General features: G+C 41.3%; 1 protein-coding gene across 2 annotated transcripts in view; it reads right to left on the reverse strand.

The window, feature by feature from the left end:
* SLC22A15 (solute carrier family 22 member 15) overlaps nucleotides 1-21,830 on the reverse strand; it is an 89,397-nt gene that overhangs the window by 44,939 nt on the left and 22,628 nt on the right. For both annotated transcript variants that reach the window (XM_057500496.1, XM_057500497.1), the window contains exons 3-5: nucleotides 7,678-7,810; nucleotides 6,849-7,013; nucleotides 919-1,048 (exon numbers count right to left, since the gene is read on the reverse strand). In XM_057500496.1, the coding sequence (XP_057356479.1) occupies nucleotides 919-1,048; nucleotides 6,849-7,013; nucleotides 7,678-7,810 (428 nt within the window). The remainder of the gene's footprint in view (nucleotides 1-918; nucleotides 1,049-6,848; nucleotides 7,014-7,677; nucleotides 7,811-21,830) is intronic.

Below are 21,830 nucleotides of genomic sequence, written 5' to 3' on the forward strand. Positions count from 1 at the left end.
AAATTTACAAGACACAAACTAATAAAATATTGTTAGATTCCCTTTCTACTAAAGTAATCTCACTCCAAATCACATAATTAAATATATTTAATACATTTTGCTTTCTTAAATATGGGTTAACTCTATTATATTCATTTTTGTACTTAATTCTCCTAGTTTCAAAGAGAGTATGAAAACGAATGGCAGTGCAGTCCTCACCAAATCTCCATTAGTAGAACTTGAATAAAGAACTGCTAAATTAAAACTCGGAGTGAAAATTCTACTACAGGTATTCCTTACTTTATGGCACAGAAGAAACCTGGTATTATTGGCTGAAAATTTTATTTCTTTCAAAGATTCTGTGATTGAAATGCCCAGGTGGAGTCTTGTCTTAGAGCATTTAGAGCAGCCTGGTGTGACGTTTGAGCAAGTTGTAGAACCCTGACCTGACCAGGGGATAATCCTTTTACTGCTAGAGCCCAGGCATTCTCAGGACTTTTCCTGTATCTGAGATTCTTTCTGCACCCACATTTAGAGGCCCTGAAGTGGTCCTCATCTGTAGGATGAATTGTTGCCACTACATAGTCAATATGATGACTGTCCTATAACATCAAACCTCAGTTGCATACCTAGCACATGATCTCACCAGCCTAAAATTCTTTAAGCTTGAGGCATTCGGTTAAAAAAGAAATTGGCACCTTACATCAACAATTTGAAGGTTAAAATGCAGTGTATTGAGAGGTTACTTTAAATGAGGGATACCTGCACTCTGAATTAGTTAAGTATCTCTGTTTCCAGCAGCTGCCAAGCACTGGAGCACTTGTGGAATTTAGTTCTTCACCAAAGTCAGTTCAGGCAAACTCCTGAAAGGGAATAACGCCACTCATTGACCCGCATTCTCTTAAGACATTCCTTTTGCTTATTAAATTAACTACTTACAAAGATAAGAGAAAGACCACTGTTCCCTGCAGGTTAACCAGAACAGCTAGGGTCCTCCAGGAGCGGATGAAGTAACCCAGTAGGGCATACTGGGCGATGCCAACTGCAAAGAAGAGGCCACCAATCGATCCTAATGCAGGGAAAGGAGAGCTGTTACTGGAGAGGGCACTGTCTGCACCATCATTTCCAGCCCCTGTCACAGAGCCATTGCCTTCAGCAGAAAAGAAAAACCTACACAAATATCAAGCACCAGATGACAAAAACATAAGAGAGTCAGCAAATTAGTGGGCAAGGAAGAAGGACAAAAGACAAAAACAAACTACATGTAGCCAAAATGAATTTTCAGGGTTTGTGCAAATGCTTTCTGCATTGAATGCTGTACCAACATGAACACATACTGAAGCTTAGAAATATTTTTTGCTGTATGGCAGTAAGGCTCTTAGGTCACTAGGTTATTGCATTACTTCATCTTTATCACAGAGGCTGTGCCTGAATTATTATCTTAAATAACATCCTACTCTGCAGTTCTCCCTACTTAATTTATTACCATTGGATATATGATATTTTATATGTATTTGTTTCCTGTCTGTCTCTCCTCCATAGAATATAAGCTCCATGAGGGATGGGTTTTTGCCAGCAACGTGACAGAAAAAAAATCAACCATGGGATTGTTAAGAAATCTATGTCTTTTGAAATAAATACTGAAATGGGTATTAAATCCACTGGCATATCCAATATGCCTACAAATTCTATACCTCTGACACACTTTCCAGGTTTGCTACTATTGCTATTAGCAGGGGCAATAGCTAGTGTTTACTGAGCACAGCCTTTTACATACATTGTCCTATAAAGCAGGTACCATTATTGGCCATATACAAAGTCAGGAAATAGCTCAGAGAGGTTAGGGCAAGGAGTTGCAAGTGGCAGCGGGATCACATCCTGGTTGGTCTGACTGGGGAGCCTGCATGCTGTACCATTCCTCTCTCCACCTTTTGAGGGAAAGGTGGGCATCCCATTACGAAAGGACTCTGTTGATCTTGTTACAAGAATTTTCTACAATGACCCTATAAAATAAATGTTCTCTTCTATTCTTTTCCATAATTATCAATCTATAACAACAATTACTTGGATACTCTTTGCCCTAGTGAGGAAATGGGGGAAGCAAAAAGGAGAACTGAGGTGGCAGCATGTTCAGTGTGCTCAGACCACCAACCAGAACATGTGGTCTGATAAGTAAGGGAATGGGGACAGGGTGATTTCCCTGGAAATTTAAGATAATCAATAGCTATGACAGATTAATTATAGTGCATCAGATAGCACCTGGCTTCCAAGAGCAGGCTTTTTGTCCTTGTTCACAACAGTTCTGAGCATTCAGTGTCCACTGACAACGATGTAGGCAAAAGACAGCCCCCAGGCTGGGACTGTTTCAGAGGGACCACTTTCAGACCCTAGTTCCACCACATGCTGCTGTGCGACCTTGGGCAAATCATTAAATATGATTTGAACCTGGTTACTCATCAGTGAGACAATACCTACCTCAAAGGGTAGATGTTAGGGTCAGATGAAATAACACATGGTACACAAATGCTGATTATATTGTTCTACTATAATTGAGTATTGTCCATTTTATCTATTAACTTTCCCCCAAAAGCCATCTTGTGCCTCCTGTGGTATCTGTTACAAAATATTGTCTACCATCACTCCTATCTAATTCCTTTTTTAGAGAGGGGATCTGTCCTACTTCATCCTTGCAGTTCAAGCAGGGGCTGCCAATCATACTTGGCCTAACTGCAGGACCCCCAGCTGCACCATTCATAGCTCTTACCCAGGATTTTAAATACTGGCCTTGGTGATGTGACCTGAAAGCTGCTGGGTCCCCTCCCTGACTGAGCAGAGGAAGCTTCTGAGAGAGGATGGGGAATAGAGATGCAAAGCATCTGACTTCCTGGTTCTAGGCCTCTCTGAAGCCTTGGTCCTCAGCAGTTCAGTCAGGTTAACCAAATGATTTGCAATATGTAAGCTCATCAGAGTTGACTCTGTTACTTACAATCAGTAAGTCTTGGTATCAATTAGATATGATGAACAAAAGGAAACGATTTAAATGTACCTAGTTGAATGACCTTAAGTATTGTGATGGCATTACCATAAGCAGAGGTCCCAGGAGATGATAGAGATGTTAGGTTTTCAAAAGCAATAATTTTTTTTTGAGGGGCTAATAGACATTCCTATCTAATGTCCAGCAAGAAGCTGTACCTGTGTGCCTGGAAATGACAAGAAGGTTAAGATGTAGAGATGTAGATGTGATCTGGAGTACCAGCAGTGGCTTTGTAACTGTTTATGGGCCTGTATGTATTTATCTTGTTTTTCAGATTTCTTTTCTGCTTATTTTAATTTCACGTCTGCTACTATTGCTGCTCAGTTTGCATTAATAAAAGCTAAATTTTAGCTGGTCAGGAAATGGTATACAGCTGTGACTTCACTTCTGTAAATGGTACATCAATCCATCCAGTTTTCAAGCAAAGCCATGAAGTCACCTTGATTCCCTCTTCTCTCCTGGCTCTTATCCTTTAGCAAGTCATGTTCCAACCCAAATCCAGGTCAAATGGGTCTGCTCCCCTCTGCCTCCACTGCCCTCACCTTGTCTAACCCACCACTGCACTTCACGGGGGCAACCAAAACAGCCTCCTGAATGATCCCTCAGTTTCTACTTCTGCTCTTCTGTGACCCATTCCACACACCTACCAGAGTCATGTTCTGTATATAAGATCCTATCACTGCTATATTTAGTTCTCCCACTGGCTTCCCACTGAACATCAAATAAAAACAAATCCCCCTTTTGGCTTACCATGGGCCCTACATCATCTGGTTGCTCCAACTTGCTCTCTCCTCTCTCTCTCTCTCCCTGACCCCACACTGCAGCCACAGGCACCCTTCCAGGCCCTCAAAGAAGCTCATTCCTGCCACAGGGCCTTGGTTCTTGCTATTTCACCTGGCTAAATGTTCTTCCAGAACCAGAACCTCACATGCCTAAGTTGTCTTCAGCATTCACATCTTAGATCAAACACCTACATAGAGGTTTTTCTGTAACTACCCTACTAAAGTAACTATCCCCCACAATTATTGTTTGGTCCATTACATTGTTTAATTGTTCTTCACTGTACTTACAATTTTCTGAAATTACCCCATATTTGTTCTGCCTTTCCTTATTAAAACATAAGCTCCATGAGAGCATGGACCTTTGCTACCCTACCCCTGTCTTGTCTACCCTTTTATCCTGAATGCCTAAAAATGCAGTGGCCACCACATGGCAGGGTCTGTTTGGTAAATGGATATTGTGGAACAGATATGCGAAGGACAAGCTCTGGAAGGACACATCGCAGTGGCCGCTAGGTGGTAAGACTAGCAGTATTCTTTATGTTTGACTTGTACAGTACGATTTCTTGATTTCTTTTTTTTGGTCATGAACACCAATTTTTTTTGGTTATAGATATTAATTTAAGAAAGTAATTAAACAATAAACATTAATATAAAAATTTCATACTTCAGTATTTTCTTTTGTTTATTGCAAATTGGACAAAAATGGATGTTTTCAGTTTGTACTTACACTTTTTTGTACATATTTTACTAGCATTTTATAAATCATGCAATTATTTTGTACTCAAGCATAATTTTTCAATTTCCTTTTACTTCTAAACAATTAGGCTACTTCCAATTAATCCCCTGCTGCTCCACAGGTTTTCCCTTCTCGCAGCTCATTAGCATATCTGAAGCCACAGGAGTGCATCATCTTGTACCAGAGAAAAACCAGCTTGAGAAGAAAGGCCAAGGACAAACCTCCGGGACAGAGAGCGCATGTGGGAGAGGAAAGAGGGAAACCCCTGCCACGGAGGCCCTGGTGCCACCCGAATTGCACCTGTGTCTCGGGTGCGGCCCAGTGCACGGGCCTTTGGAGAATCTCTCACTCTCTCTCAACTTCACATTTTGGGCGACCATCTGGTTCCTCTGTTACAATTTTTTTCCTTTCAACCTTTTTTTTTTTGGCTACAGAAATTTTAATAGCCTCATTTAATTCAGTTTCAAGGACAAGAATGGGAGGTCCAAGCACTTTAATAGGAGTCTCTTCACTGGCTATAGGTGACTGGCAAGGGAGCAAGAGACCAGAAGGTCTTTCTTTAGCTCATCACAGGCAGCAGGACAGGAATAATTCTAAATAATCTAGCAGGGTTGGGGACAGTGTACATCTTTTGTAAAGAAGCATCTTCATGGAACAACTAAACTCAAATGTTAATATTTTCATAGAGGAATGTGCTAGGTACATGAAAAATAGGTCCTCATTAGGCTCTAGATGAGCAAGATTTAGGACTTCAGAGAAGCCAAGCTCACAGGGGAGACTGCTTGCGGGTCTTCCCTGAATGAAGTGGGTGGTCATGATTGCCATCATTACTAATTTCTAGAAAAGTCCCAGCAAGTTTCAGCCCACTACTTGAAAAAATGATATTGAAGTGTCAATACAAACTGAAGACTCAGAGGAAGTTTTCTCACTGGTCTAAGCTTAGGAGCTGGGCTAAGAAAAAAGCAGCCTGCCCCAAAAGGTTTGGGAGCTGCTGTACACAAAGCGAGTCACAAAGCACCATGCGAGATGTGGGCAGGAAGCCAGCCCTGTTAGGATGGAGTTGGTGTGTCTTGCCCGCCAGCCTGGTCCTAAATTTTCCAACCTACACATCCTTTAGCTGAGACTGTAGTTCTGTGAACATACAAACAAGAGCAGGAGTCTATATTATTTAGCCTTTGTCTTCAGCTCAGTACATTAGCCCTCATCAACTTCAAAAACAACACTGGTGAGAAAGAATGGACTGACCAGGCCAGCATTCATGTGAGGTGACATAATGAAGTACCAGGAGAAGAGTTGTCAGAAAACAGCAGGAAAGATGTGACCTTGGGCACCAGGCAGACCGAGGCTGCCATCCTAGTCCTGTCAGTTACCAGCTACGTGAAAACACGTGCATCACCTCACCTTTTAGGGGCTTAGTTTCCTCATTCATAAAATGAAGTTAGAAATTCTTAACTTGTAAACTCTGAGAATATTACAGATAATGTGCTAAATGCCTACTGAGATACCTAGCACATAACACATGCTTAGCAAATGGTAGGTAGCTGGCACTGTGCACTAGTTCTAAAGAAATGGCGCTCTCTCCTACATACCCACCTTCAGACACATTTCTATTGGTCACATGGTCAACTTGTTTCCCATATTAGTACAAGAATTTCAATAGTACTCAATAGTTGTCACATGAATGAAATGCAAAACAAACAAAAAGTTGTCACTGCAAACCTATAGCCCACAAAGTGAAGTCTCAGATGCAGTCACTCTCCCAAGACATTATTTCAAGTCAAATGACCTTTTTAAATTATTTATTTTACTACAATGTAGTTCTTAAGATGATGGAATGGTTAAAAATAAAACAAAATATGCCCTCAATTTTGGAACTTAAACATCAGTAAAGAAACACTATGATAGTGTTATCTACCAACTTGAAGAAACTGGAAAGGCTTATGAGATAAGAATTTAGTAAAATATAAGAAGAAAGCTCACAGAAAGGAGTTTCTAGTATTTCCTATCTCTGCACTATTTTTCAGTATAAGGTGAAAAGCAGACAGTGCCCTTCTGAGGAAACTGACCCATTCACAATAACCTGTAGGCAATCTGTGAGATGGAGGGCAGGCACACCATCTGTGAAGCAGGCCCCAGGGGTGGCTTTCTACAGAGGAATACATTCAAGGTCATACCAAACAAACTCAGGAAAGCAAATCTAGTGACTGGACAGAGTGCCTCACGTCCACATGCATTGTCAGATTCAGGGTTAAAGTGGTTGCCTACAAGGTTTTCTGGAACAGATAGACCTGTGTATCTGCATGAAATTAAGCAGTACCTGCGAGTGCCCAGTAGGTGGTGCCCACACATTCGTTTAGCAAGACAAAGGCCACCAGTGACATTCCTCCATTCATCATACCCACCAGGAAGCGAGTTATTGCAAAGAACTCATAGGAGGGGGAAAATCCATTTGCAATAGCAAATAAGATGTCAAGGGCAAAACCTAGAAAGAGAGGAACAACAGTTAATAATCCAGAAGCAAAACAGCATTTGATGAAAGTAGTAAATTGTGTTTATTAATCTGTAAAGATTAATCTTTGTAAACTTAAAATTTTGAGTCTGTTTCTTTTCTTTTCTTTTTTAAGCAGTTTCTCTTAAAAACCGAAAGGAAAAACTAAGGTTTTCTTTATTTGTTACAAGTTGATTTCTGTCAACCACACAGTTTTCAATTATTCACAATAATGCTGGAAATTGAAAAACCCTAGCTCATACTTGACTTGTCAAGAGCACTGTGTTGATCCTGTGCAGCTCATCTGAAATGAAATCAACACACAAGATGTTAAGGAAATGGATCCAGTAGACTGTCTCAATCTTTGTGTACCTTAGAAATATAACTTAGAATTTGGGGGGGAGGGTGCAGAAAGCAACATCATCTTTGAGAAGCTTACAATGCAAATGCCAGGTATGCTCTAGAATGCTTGGCCAGAATCAGCTGTGGCTGCAGTATGGCCTCTTGACAGCAGCACGAACATCAGTTCTGTGTGCCTGTGGCAATTCCCTGAGAACCTTAAAGAAACGGTCTTCTTATTTTTGTCCCCTGATTTTTCTGATTTCTTTATAAGGAAATAAGTTCTCTTAGTCAGTTCATGAACACACTAATAGATTACCTGTGAGATAGACTTTTTTCCTCCCAAAGCGATCTGAAAGCTGACCGAAAGAGAAAACACCCACGAACACACCACTGAAGAAAAAAGAGCTTGCTGCGCTGACTTTGTAGGATCTGTTGGCAATTAAAAACCACTGGAGGAAGAGAAAACAAAAGAGAAACATTTAGATCACAAGGAAGACGGATGGATTGTGTTGGCTATTAAAAAACTAAATGTATAACAAAAACGTGTACACTGGAACTTCTCTACTCCATTACCCTATTAGCAGAATTTGGTAAAGCATCCATCTTGGACAACATTCAAGGAGATTTTGCCTTCAGAGACACTAGATAACGTTATTATTGTAAGGTGCTTCCAGAGTACTCTATACACATCTTACTACACAGTACTGAACACAATATATAATAGCTAATTTTATTTATGCATCTGTTGACTAAGGTCCTCATCCCAGCCTCCTGTGTTTCTTGAAAGAAGCTGCATCTGATTCACTTCCACTTCTCTGACATTCACATACTATATGGTGTATATAAAGCAATAAATGAACAGTCCTTTTCTCCAATAGGTTAGTGGGTTTTTAAATCCCTTGAGTATTTTCCCCAAAAAATTAAACCTAAAGTAATTCTGGGTTAACTTCTGGGTACATGCGTAGAGTTGTAAGCAGGGATTCAAACTAATAATGTTCATAGTGGCATTCTTCACAATAGCCAAAATGCGGAGTCAACCCAAACATCCATCCATAGATGAATGGATAAACAAATATGGTGTATACATACTTGGAATATTATGCAACCTGAAAAAGGAAGGAAATTCTCAAAAGCTACAACATGGATGAACCTGCTCAGGAGGAAAATGCTTCCTCTAACCTTCAAAATTCTTCTCACTGGTCTAAAAATTAACTTGACATGAGATACATTAAAAGGCAAAAATAAAATATAATTAGTAGAAAAGAACCATTACAGAAAACTCATACATAGGAGTTAAAGAGCAAGAAAAAAAAGCAAGGGGGGAATGTGACATCACAAACACAAGAGGAAATTTGACTTAGGAAGGAAGAGGTAGTTAAGGAGGTCAAACACTGCTTTAGGTAAGGACAGAGATGTGCTGCTACTCTTGGAAACAAAGGGACACTTAAAAATGGAAGTTTCAGTAAAGTACGAATAGAAGCCAGATTTGAGAAGGTTAAAGAACTGGAGGAGGTTGAGGAATTGCAGGTAGCGGATGTGTGCAAAAACGGTTTCTGTAAGTTTTGCTGTAAAGAACCAAGAAATGGAACAGTAGTGGGACAGGTATGTAAGGCCAAAAATTATTGGCCTCCTTTTTAATATAGGTGCATGTTGATGACAGTGACCCAGGAGAGAAGATATCCTTGTAGGAGAAAAGAATTTGGAAAAGCAAGAAGGGATGGGCATGAGTGTACAATGTAGAGAGATTAGCCTTCCACAGAAGCAGGGAGATGCCGCCCTAAAGGGGAGGAAGGGAGGAAGGCAGCAATGTGGGTTCAGAAGCAGGCAGTGAAGGAACTCCTGCCAGTGGCTTCATTTCTTTTTTATTGAAATGGCAAGTGAGGTCACTAGTTGAAGGGAGTAGAAGTGGAGCGGGAGTTTGAAGTTTAAGGAGAAAGATGACACACAGGCTCCTTAAGCAAGATGTCAGGACCTGGCCCATTCAAGAGAAATGCTGCAGGGTTGCCAGGCCATGCTGAATACACACCTGAGCTCTGTAAGTTATCAATATTATGAGGAGGAAGTAGGATGTTGAGTTTACACAGAGTTGGGGATTTCCAAGGAGTACTACAGAGAGAGAGAGGCACCAGGGAATTGAGGGGATTTGCAAAGGAGTGATTATTAAAATGACGGAGTATATGCTGGTTAGGAGAAAAGGAAGACATGACAGTGGGTAGTGAAATAATGTCATCATCAGGAAAACTCCCACTATCATTAATTTCTCTGTACTTCCCATTCTTGCCCTAACTGAAACTTGGTTGTCCCCTTAAGAAATCACTCAGTTAATTGGATCACTCTCAGCTGGAGGTTGCTTTTCCTTTTGTACCCATTGACCTGAGAGCCTGGGATGGGAGTAGATACTACACTACAAAATTATCAGCTTCTCTGAAGATCACATTATCAGACTGTGTAATCTACTCTCCTTCTGTGGCTGGGACACTAGCTTGTTTTGAAATAAGTACTCTTCCTTTCTTCCATAGTAATGGAATGTTTAGCTAGGTATAAGACTACCAAGACTAAAGACTATATATCCCAATCTCCCTTCCAATTAGGTATGACCACACTGCCAAATTCTGCACAATGAATGTAAACAGAAATATCATGGGGCAGCTTCCAGAACTTGTCTTACGAGACAGCCGATTCTCCCTTTGCCCGTTCTTCCTTCCTACTAGCCTACTGTTTAGAAAGTCCCTATGAACACTGAAGCTCTATCTCAGGCCATGATGAAGACAGCCACATATTAAGAATGGGAGTCTCAAAAGCTGGGAAGAGCCTGTCTTCCTGAGGACACGCGGGTAGGGCTCAGGCACTGGCATATTTTTTAAGTTCTCAGGTTAAGCACCCCTGTGCTGGCCTTCGTGATCCTCAATCACTGCGTCACCTCCAAACTCTGGAGTTTGAACTGCCTGCTCACTCTGACACCCCCTTCTCCTACTCCTCCAACTCACTTCTTTCAGTACACCCCACTCCAAATTCTTCAACCTGTTCAACACCTCCAGTTACCAAACTCTACATTAAGTGTGGCTGGAGTCATCAGAAAAGATTAATCAAGTTAAAAAGCCCTGACTTAAGGATCTGTGAAGGAAAGGGAAAACATGTTTTAAATTCCACATAAAAAGAGATGAAAAGGGTTCTGGAATTTGAAGGACAAATTCTGTTTTTTGAAAAAACTTATTTTGAATATTTGGATAGTTCTGTGGTAGAATTTTCAATTCATGAGGAATGCCTAGGATGACATTTTTCTAGGTCAAAAAACAAATCAAATATTAGATACCAGGTTGGCCAAGGAAGGACATTTATCACAGCCATATTCCTTCTCTTACAATAGCCTACAAACAATGCCTAATTGTACTTATTTTTAATACCTTGAAATCCACACAGCTTGTTTTAATTTGTTCTTGCATTACGTGTCCTAGTGTTTGTTTTGGTGCTTGCATGCCTTTAAAATCTAGCCTGCAACTTTAGCGTTGATCATCCTGTATCTCAATTTTTGCTAGTTTGTTTATATGGTCAAGAGACTTAGGCTCATACACATATGTTTTGTGCTTGATTAATAAAGAGTGACTAATTTGGCTACTCTATAATCAACTATTCTGTTGACCACATTTGTAGAACTTCTCAAATCCATCAAAAAGGCTATAATACCATCCTTCCAACAACTGGGTATCTGTCAACAGTTTTAGGCAGAAGTGGCCTATGGAATGTTTGACCAGCAAATTCCAAATTCTGATTCTCAGGCTGCCTGTTCCAAACGTCAAAGTAAGTTCTACTAATTTTTCTTCATGTCAATGCTGGTTGGGCTTATGCATTTCCTTATTTCTCCTGGAATACATTCAGGAACTGATAGAACAACTGAACACTGCCAGATTTAAAAAAAAAAAAGCAAATTAAAGCATATGAAGCTGGAACCCAAGAAACCTCCCTGACAGATCTAGGTGAACCAGACAGGTTGACTTAGGATGCCAACTCAAGGACTTAGGACAACATGTTTACAACCAGCTTTCCATATCCATGGTTCCCCAAAATGTGAGATTTTGTTTTCACTGTTTTGTTGGCAACTTCAAACATTTCCAAAATAGTTTATATATTTATCACATAGCTACTATGTGATCTAAAGGTTTATTTTGTCAAAGCTCAGACCACATACACCAGGATAATGATCCCTATAGTATTTGAGAGGATGTACTGCTATAACCAGTCTTTAAAAAGTCACTCAAATCCTTAACTAGCTAGAGATTATTAAAGTGTTGATTCTTCCATGATTTTTCTAAATGGCAAGCCAAATTCCATAGCTACAGGATACATTGTCTCCTTACACCAATTCATTTTGATATGAAAAAATCACTTGCAAGCTGAAAAGGCAGGAAATCTTTTCCCACAGATTAACAAAAAAAGGAAGAATATAAAGATGAACTATTTTCAGTCTCTCAGGCTGACATAGCTACATCTATTTTGTTTTATGACTAGCATCTGTATTTTTGTTCATATACTTACCATAATCACGGAATTGAGTTCATATGTGGGCATTTATTATACTGTATTTTCAAAATGGATTTGAAGGGGCTAGCATTAAAAGCACTGACACAATCATTCACTCATAAAAAGAAAGCCAACCTGAAATTCAGGAAAAACTGGGGACAGATACCAACAGCAGGTATGTGGAACATAAATATGGCGAAGAGCAGTGTGAGTACAGAACCAAGGTGCCACACAGAGCCTTCCAGCTCTCGTGGGGGGAGAAAGACAGACGGGCAGAAGCGAAGAGAGTTGAGACAGTTACTACTGTCTGGGAATTAATGAAGCATCTGGGAATTTTCTATTTAATGTTTGGATTCTTCCTGCTTATGTGTCACAAAAACTTGCTCAGCTGCAATACAGAGATTGGACCCATCAAAGGTCATAATAGTGATCCAGGCCAGCCTGGATAGGGTGGAGACCTCAGAGAAGAGACTGGATTCAAGGTGGATAGAAATCTGGACTGAGTCATCCATGAATAGGTAGTATGATGTCACTAGCATGGATTAGATAGACCCAGATTGATGAGGCATGAAGATAAATTTTAAAGGAACTAACAAAATGTGCTTTTAGCATCTTTTTGAAATCATCAAACCTTATGCTTTATAGAAATGCCACAAGTCAAATCAATCATTTTTCTGAAATGGCAGACACAGGATAGTCTGAAGAAAGAACGTGTTGCTTTAAAATGGGCTGAATGTTTATATAGTCCTAAAAACAAAATTAATATCCAAGTCATGAAAAATATATATCCAAGATACGTTAAATAAGAAGGCTGTAACACCTTCTATCAGGTAATAATCAACCAATTTTCACATAATGTTCTCCTGGAATCGCAACAACCACCTTTTAGAACAGGTTCTTATTATTATATTAGTATTAGTATTTCCATTTTATAGCTGATACCACTGCAACTCATATACAACCACACTAGAGTAAGCAAGGGAGCCTGAGCCTGATCACAAGACATCTGTCTCAGAATCTCCTTGAGCACTATATGTTTGAGCTAGTTAAGACCTAGAATTCTGGAGCTAACCAGTGATTATAACACTGTATTTAAGTGTATTAAGCCAAAAACACAGAAATTACAATATATTGGATAAAGACTTTATTTTTTAACCCTTAGCATGTGCTCCATTCAAGAAGTCATGAAAAAACCCAATATTAGAAGGAATTCTAAAACAAATATGTCCCTGTGACCTGGGGTAGCAGAACCAGAGGCTGTAGAAAGAATAGGGAAAAGGAAGAAAAGGGAAGGTTCCATGTCCAGTATGAAGTTAAGGGCATGTGGCCTGTGTGCTTGGGAAACGAGGGGCGGCTGGGGGTGAGAAGAGAGTAACATATCGAAAAATCAACTTCCAAAGTGTTTTTTTGGGGTGGGGAAGGGTTATCTCATTCCACAGTGTCTGTTTGAAATACAAATACTTAATACAATTTCTGTATTTTGATGAACTCTAACACTAAATGTCTATTTGACATCCTTGTACCAACAGGACACGTAAGTCCATCCCCAGGTTGCCTTCTTTTCATTCCCCCGCTGACAGCTAACTTACCATTCCCTACATCGTAGAACACAGGTTCTAAGAGATGCTTCTTAAATTGGTCATGAATATTAGGAAGACTAAAAAGCAAGAAGGACCCCTCTTCAACTAATTTGCTGTATTACCACAGAGCACTCTAATGGAAGTGACAGTGAAGAATAAAAGGGCTTGGAGCCCTTTACTCCAAGCTTTTCCAAACATCAGGTTATTTTCCTCTCCCAAGAAGGCTCTGCCCTGTTATCCTCCTTATTTGGGCCCACAGTGGGTGAATGACTCTGCATTCCCACTGCCTTGCCGCAGCCCCAGGGAGGACATGAAACCCCAAAGGAAAATATGCATTCCTCATCCCAGTTTTGCTGAGATGCCTGGCCCTTGGTACAGGCTGTGCCCTAGGTTGCCCGTGCCCACCCCCAGCCCCATCTCTTTCCCTGGGAGCTCCTGTTCAGCCTCCATGACACACCTTAGGCAGCCTCTCTCACGTGAAGTCCTGCCTGATTCACTGGAGCAGAGCTGACCACGCTTTCCTTCCTGCCATATGTCTTGCTATTTTTGCTTCTAATATGATGTATGGTGAGTTATGTGTTTCCTTGTCTCTCCCCTATGATGCTGTGAGATCCTTAAGTGCATTTTATATCCCAAGTGCTTACCTGACAGCACTGATCAAATATTTGCTGAGTTACTTATGTAATGATAGTGAATACTATAGTCTTACAAGGCATCTTCACATATAATATCTCAAAGTATGACTCAAGCATCAAGTTGTGAGTTTACAGTCAGAGAACTACCTAACTAGTCACCCTGAAGCCACTGAATGGCATTCTCATGAAAGAGCAAGTGAGGGAAATTTGGAATTTGAGGGCTTTTCCTTCTTCCTATGTGACATATAGAATAATCTGCATTTATCTTTAAACTTTACATTACTGAGAAAGAGAACTAAGCAGAAAAAGAAAATAGGAAGTTTTCTGGAAATGTGGCTGGAAAAGCTATAAAGGCAAAATCTGTGCAACTTCAACATACACTTCCCAGCATCTGTGTCCTGAATTCATGGGTACACAAATATCCCTGCTGAGAAAAGCTGAGAGAAGCATGGTGGATCACACAGCCGCGAGGACCTCGCCGTGGATGATGCACTGAACATCCATGACCTTCCAGCCAGGCAGGGGCCATGCAGGTCAGAGAGGGGCACCTAAGTGCCTCACCTGGCTGCCATGTCTCTTCTCAAACTCATTTCGAGCCCAGTGCAAATTGCTAGCCCCAACTCATCTTTCCCTGAAAAGGGGACAGATCCCATAGGCAGAGCCTCCCTGATCATAAAGAAACAGGAAGATGAAGGCCACTTCCCCAGGCAGTCCAGGTGGGCCAGCATGTGCTTACTAATAGAGCTCCTTGTCACCCAAAGTCCTGCTTTGATGAAAAGCAAATCACATTATAAGTGCCATAGCCCTACCCAGGCTCCCAGCTTGTCAGTATTTCAAGGCTGCAGGGCTGGAACAAACAGTGGCTTCCCCCACACATACATGTCTCTGAGGGCTCTGCATAAGCCAGAAGGTGGTTACTGTCTTGTGAAACATTCTGGACAGTTCCGGAAACAATTGCAACCAAACTTCAGCCCTCCACTGTCCTGTATTTCCCACAAAATATTGACAGCTTTGTAAGGACAACCTCACTGCAGCAGAAAATCAGGTAATCAGAGGCCTCCTGTGATTAAGGAATACTTGGACAGGGTACTTCACGAACAGTTTCATGGTGATTAACTAACTTGCTTCATTTCAATGTAGTTGTCACTCTGCATTACCACTTAGTGGGTGAAGTGTGCAGGCTATAACAATCAGGAGTACAGGCGTAAGGAAGCAAGACATTAAAAAAAAAATTAGCCCCTAAAGCAATTATTGCAGTGAATTTTTCAAATAGTTCTAATACTTTATCTTTTGACCCCAGGGTATGGCTTGGGGAAAATATATTAATCTCATGATAATAATCAGTCAATTTCAGTTCTTCAATATCCACAATGATATTAAGGATTTCAACCTTACTCTTTTTGGTTGCAAACATTAATTAAGCATGATAATTGTGTGTCTCCGTGATATTTGGTGCTTTCTGAATGACTCAGAGCTCAGGGAATAATTTGAATACAGCAGACAGCAATTTGCTACATAAACTCACCCCAATGGCTATTAGCTCATTTTAAAACAGTCAGGACTCCTAGATTACAGGGTTTTTTTTTCATTAATACCATGTTAATCACATCTATATAACCTTTTATTCACCCTTCTCCAAATCCTCCATGAATAACTTCTATGGGCCTGATGTGAATGTAATGAGGTGCAGGGTGGAACTTTTAAAATGTGTATTTTTAACACAATCCCCTGAAACTGTAGTTTTGTAGAGTCTACCTTGATATTTATTTTCAGGAGTTTTACATGACAGGTCAGCAAGACTTAATACTTGTTCTTTTAACTCTCATTTTATGCCAAATAATTTCAGTAAGAATCATGTATTCTCTGTATGACATAGATTGCATATTAAGGATATTTGCCATCTTATTGACAAATTCAGATGCCAATTTTAATATTCTCACTCTGGAAATTTGGAGTAGCCACTGAAAAACTAGAGAGGTAATCAAAACTGAATTAATGCTAAGACACTGAGGGAGGGTTTCACTTGGGACGGCACATCACCAGAATAAAGGTGGATTCAACTGGCAGTGCAGCTCCGGCAGCCCCTACAGGACGCTGGCTGGAGTGACTGCCCTGCCATCCTGCTGAGCGCCGCTGGCCCTGGCTGCTTCTTGACCATTCTTCCCTCGGCTGCTGTTTCTCCACTGACACTTAGTGGCAGCAGCCAGAAGCTTGGACGCCACCCATACCACCCACTTCAAATCACTCCAGAACTTGGAACACCACCCAAATAGGGTTCCAATGTCCAAAGCAAAAGCAGAATATGTGAATCTGCATGTAACTCACACACTCTGAGTGGTGGAGGCAAGGACACAGGGTGGACACTTTATTTGTACCTTGAAATAAAATACCATTACTTCAGGATAAACAAAAGATTCTGAACTAAAAATGTAAAGCAGATGAGCCTCTTTTTGGGTCTACCTGAATATATTCAGACAGGAGAGATAGGGCTGACACGTTAGCACTAGGAGAGCAGGCTGCTGAGTTCTGAACACACGGACAGACCCTGCTACTCTCTGGGCTCATATGTTCCTATATTTTTACTTTGCAAATCACAATATAAACATTATGATTGTTTGCCCTTTTCTTAGTGGGAATTCACTCTGTCGGAGGCAGTATCAAGCAGGTGACCAGCAGCCCAGTGGGCGGGCAGTTATTTTGCTCATGGGCACCATGCACCATACTTTGCCAGCCTTCATGCTCACCAGTCCACTGACACATCCTTCCATCTGCTCTTCCCCCTGTTCCTCATGGAAGTGCCTCAGGGCTGCCAAGGATGCCTGGCAGTGGCAGAGGTATTGGGGCCCTGGACCCCAGTCCTCTTAAGGACCGCAGCAAAGCATCTGGCTCTTTGACACATGGAAATGCCAACCAAAATACCATCAAAAACTAAAAGCTGCTCTTCTTTAAGGAAAAAAAAGTGGTTTGAAATCACTGATACAGTAGAAAGAATATGGGATCACTGAATCCCAGACGAGTGGCTTATTAAATATATGATTTAAGACAAACTCTTTAAATTACCTACCTGCCAGTTGTTTAATATACAGGCTAGGGCTACTGGCAGGACTACATAAGCAGCACGAAGGGAAAGCCTCTGAGAAAGCCTCTCATACAGGAGTGCATTAAAAGGTAGGCATGGTTATCTGCCTCTTCACACTCCCTACTCCTTATAAAATTTCATCTTCTCATCTACAAACTCTTTGCAAGGTAGGGAATTGTCTCATTGCCCCTAAGGATCCTGTGGGGACCACAGACTTCTGTCCCACTGTGCAGCCAACAAAGCCACCCTGCCATCCTCCATTGACACGGGGGGGCAGGCCACAGGTATCCTTGCAAAGTATCATGAACCCACTCGTTCTCAGAGCAGCTGGTTTAGCATGTGGGAAGCACCAAAGACAATTCTCTCAAAACCATGACCCTTGAGTCCCTCAGAGATCCCAGAGCAGCAATGCATTGCTGTAACCCAACCAAGCAGCTGGGAAGCCCTGCCCCCACCATCAACTCACCTGCTAGACACTGAGGATCACTGTCTGCACAGAGAATATTTGTGCCTTCAGATATACCTCTGAGCTGGAAAACCGTTTGATCTTCTGATGGGATGGGGATATAATGTGTGACTCTATACCATAAGGAAAGTACCATGTATTTATGAATCTATAATGATATATGTAAAATCAAGATGGATAACAGCATATACATCCAAGAATGTGTATCTCAGTGAATCTACATGGGTGGGAATGAGAAAGAGGACAGATGAGTAGCTCAGGAAGAGGGAGAGAAGGTGATGAACAGTGAGAGATAAAGAGAAAAACTCACAGAAACACACAGAGAGAAACGTCAGAGAAAGAGACGGAAAGGCGAGACAGACAGGCAGTGCAACACAGACATAAAAGCAGAAAGAAAAAAATGGAAGGTAAATACAGACAAGATAGAATTGAAATGGAGAGCAGTGGGGATAGAGAGAAACAGACACAGAAGGACAAAATGACAGAGGCTGAGAGAAATAAGGGGAGAGAGAACAGAGAATCAGAGAGAAAAAGAGTGGGAAGGGAGACACACAGCTAGTCTGACAAAGACAGATGGCAAGAGAGACAGGGACTCACAGACACACCCCAGCAGTAATGAGAAGACATGAGATACTAACTCAGGTAGGAAAGGGGACGGCCATCGCAGCCTTTTATCCTCTTCTCAGAGCTGCTTTAAAGGTTTCAGCACTTGCTGGGGGAATTACTTAATTCCATTTCTCCTACATCCACCAACTCTTTTTCTTGGGAGTAGGCTCTCTGGGCTCTCTTCCTTCCAGATCCTGCCTGCAGGCAAGCACTGTTAAGGGAGAGCCTCTTAGGTGCCAACAGGGGGTACCGGTGATCAGGGCACCCCGTTCTGCTGTCCTGGGACATAGGTCCTATCAGCACTCTCCTTCCTTGTATCAGGACAAGTAGTAGTTGCTCAATGAGTATTTGCTAATAATGGCATCCCTCTGGTAATACCTAAAAGGGCTATTTATGTTCATTAATATTAATTCAATCCAATTCCATTGGATTCCATTTGTTGAGTGTCTGCTATGTTGAAGCATAGTATTGCTATGTTACCTAATTTACTTCAAAGTGTAAAGCACATGCAGTGGGATATTCCATGTGTAATTTAGATCAAGCTTTCACCCTGGCACCATAAGTATCTAACTAAGGTTGCATTGTCCAGTCATGGTCAGCTGGCCCTCTATTCAGGAAGCCCATTCTCCAGAATGAGCTACCACAAAGGCTTCTGTAATTGTTTCTATCAACAATGGATGTTCTACTTGTTCTTGATTAAAATAATGGCCTGTTGGCTAGCAATGATGAATGCAGAACACGGGGTATCCCTGATGAAGTTAGATATTCAAGATAAATGCATCAGCTCTATATATTTCAGAGACATTCACTACTCCTCCATGAACTTGTGAGATGATCCAGTGTAGCCTGTACTCTATCTACAGGGGTGATGCCCTGAGCTAAAACCCCTCCTTGGTCCAGAGCCCATATGAACTCTGGAACAGTGTGTCTGCTGGATGTTGGCAGGGAGGGTCGGATCAGTACTTTCACTATGAAAAACTAGTCTGTAGTGACCTGTCTTGCAAGCAGTGTTCAGAAAACCTATAAAACCACAAAGCTAGATGTCTCAAGCCTGCAAGATAGTTTATTTTGCACTTCTTTGATAATAAGAATTTAGTTAATAAGTATTTATATGTGTGGAAGAATTTAGTCTGAGATTCACTTTCATTACAATGTGGTAATGAGCTTTTTGGAGAGCAGACATCGGTTCTTACCCATTCTAAAGACCTATGGAAGCAATAAATAGAACCATTTTTAAGAAATGGCAAATTCTATGGCTGGGCAGGAGGGTACAAGATGAACCCAGAGCATCATCTTATGCCAAAAATGTTTGAAATGCTCAAAAAAATGAAGGGCACATCAAAAGGACACAGGATGGCTTTCAGCTCCAGGAAGATGGGATAAACATACTTATCCCTGTTTCTCTTACTATATACTACTAAAAACTCTGGATGTTATGTATGAAACAAATATAAAACAATTTGGAAAGGTGGAGAGAAGACTAGCTAGGGACTCTGAGACCCAAGGATTGACAAGGGGTGAGTTTCCAGGTTTCTCTTTGCCTCACATACCCTAGACTGGGTGCTGGAGAAACCAGAGACTCAGAAATGCTGGGAGAAGTGATAAAAAGGCCCCAACAAAGCCTGTTCTTTCTGGACAAAGGCCGAGTTCAGCAAAACAGAAAAAATTAGATGATAACTGTTTAATTCCAACAAATCATCACCACCCCCATACACACACATACACATACAACTGTAGCTCCAACCTCATCTACCCAAGCAAACAGTAAGTGGGCAACCTCGCTTCCCCCATGGCCAGGTGATAACAAGTCACTCCACCCCAGCCAGCTTGAGTAGTGTCAGAAAAAGACAAGCAGGGAGCCAGCACATTCATTCCTACCAAACAGCAATGAGGAAAGAAACACCCCACACTCCCAAATACCACCTCCACCACCACCACCAGTGTCAGTGGAGACCACATGGGGAGGCTGGAATTCCACTACCAACTGGCAGTAATGAGGTAGTCCTCCCCTCTACTTGTGCCATAGTAGTGTCACAGAAAGACAGCTAAAACAAGGTTTAAATAAGACCAAGAATTGCTTAACAACATAATACCCTAACTGCAGGTTTCAAACAAAAATAATTTGTCATATAAACAACCAGGAAAATCTCAAAGTAGAATAAAAAAAGGCAATCACTGAGATAACAGAGATGGTAGAAATAGCTGACAAAGATTTTAAGGCTGCTATCAAAATAATGCTTCAATGAGCACTTATAAACATGTTTGAAACAGATGATGAAGTAGAAAAACTCAGCAGAGATATAGAGAGTCTCAGCAAAGAAAGAGAATGTATTAAAAAAAAGAACAAAACAGAAATTTTAGAACTGAGAAATTCAATGAATGGCTTCAACAGAATGGAAGGAGGCAGAGGAATGAATCAGTAAACTTGAAAACAGAGCAATAGGAAAACTCTAATCTGAAAACAAAGATAAAACAGACTGCAAAAATGAACAAAGCTTCAGGAATCTGTTGGGGCTACAACAAAATAAGTAATATTTCTGTCACTGGAGTTCTGGAAGAAAAGGAGAAAAAGGAAAGGGCTAAGAAAAAGCACTTAAGTAATGGCTGAAAATGTCCTAATTTGTCAAGAGACATAAACCTGCAGATCCAAGGGCTCAGTAATCTCCAAACAGGTTAAACCTGAAGAAATCCACACCAAGAAACCTTACGGTCACACTTCTAAAAATTAAAAACTAAAAAACTAAAAAATCTTAAAAAAAAAATTGGGTGACTATGCCACTTAGGACTTTTCTTTAAAAATAAATTTTGCAGCAGTGGGGGCTAAAAAATGGCGGCATGAGAAGTGAGGCACAAATCTCCTGCCAAAACCACATATAATATGAAAATACAGCAAATACAACTATTCCTAATAGAGTGAACAGAAATAAGATTGCACTAGCCAGTCTACATCTGGAAAAAGAGAACGGAAAATCTTCCTTATGAAAATCTACATCACAGAAAATGATAGAGTAACAAAGCCACAACCTGGTAGGACCTGAGCACTACCCCTCATCCCAGCTGACAGGTGGGAGGAAGAGAAACAGAGCAGGGAGTAGAAGCCCAGGACTGTGAAATACCCAGCCTAGAAATCTAGCCCAGGAGCACAAACCCACATTGCACGGTGCTCTGGAGATAAGAGGAATTGAAAAGCAAAGTCAGAGACTGAGATTTCAGCCCCTTGTGGAGAACAGGTTCCCACAACTGGCTGCTCTGGGACAAAAGAAAGGCAGGCGCTTTGAAAGACTTCCCAGCAGCGAGAGGGCTGCTAAAGGGGCCAGGATTACACAGTTTGACGCTCAGGAGAAGGAACAGGTGGACAAAATCGTCCCAGCACACTCAGCCCAGCAGGTTTGGGAACTTTCAGGAGCTTCAGGTGCTCCATCCCCCTGGCTGGCAATGAAGCCGCAAGGCCCCCCACCATGATAAGCAGCCTGCTGCTCCTTCCTCCTGGCTGGCACCTACAGGCAAACCTGCTGGCCCCACCATCACAACAGGCCAGCCAGATGGCAGCCCTACCTATGGCAACCACACAGGTTTAATGCAGAG

The sequence above is a fragment of the Manis pentadactyla genome, chromosome 4 (assembly GCF_030020395.1).
Source record: "Manis pentadactyla isolate mManPen7 chromosome 4, mManPen7.hap1, whole genome shotgun sequence".
In the NCBI taxonomy this organism is placed as follows: Eukaryota; Metazoa; Chordata; class Mammalia; order Pholidota; family Manidae; genus Manis; species Manis pentadactyla.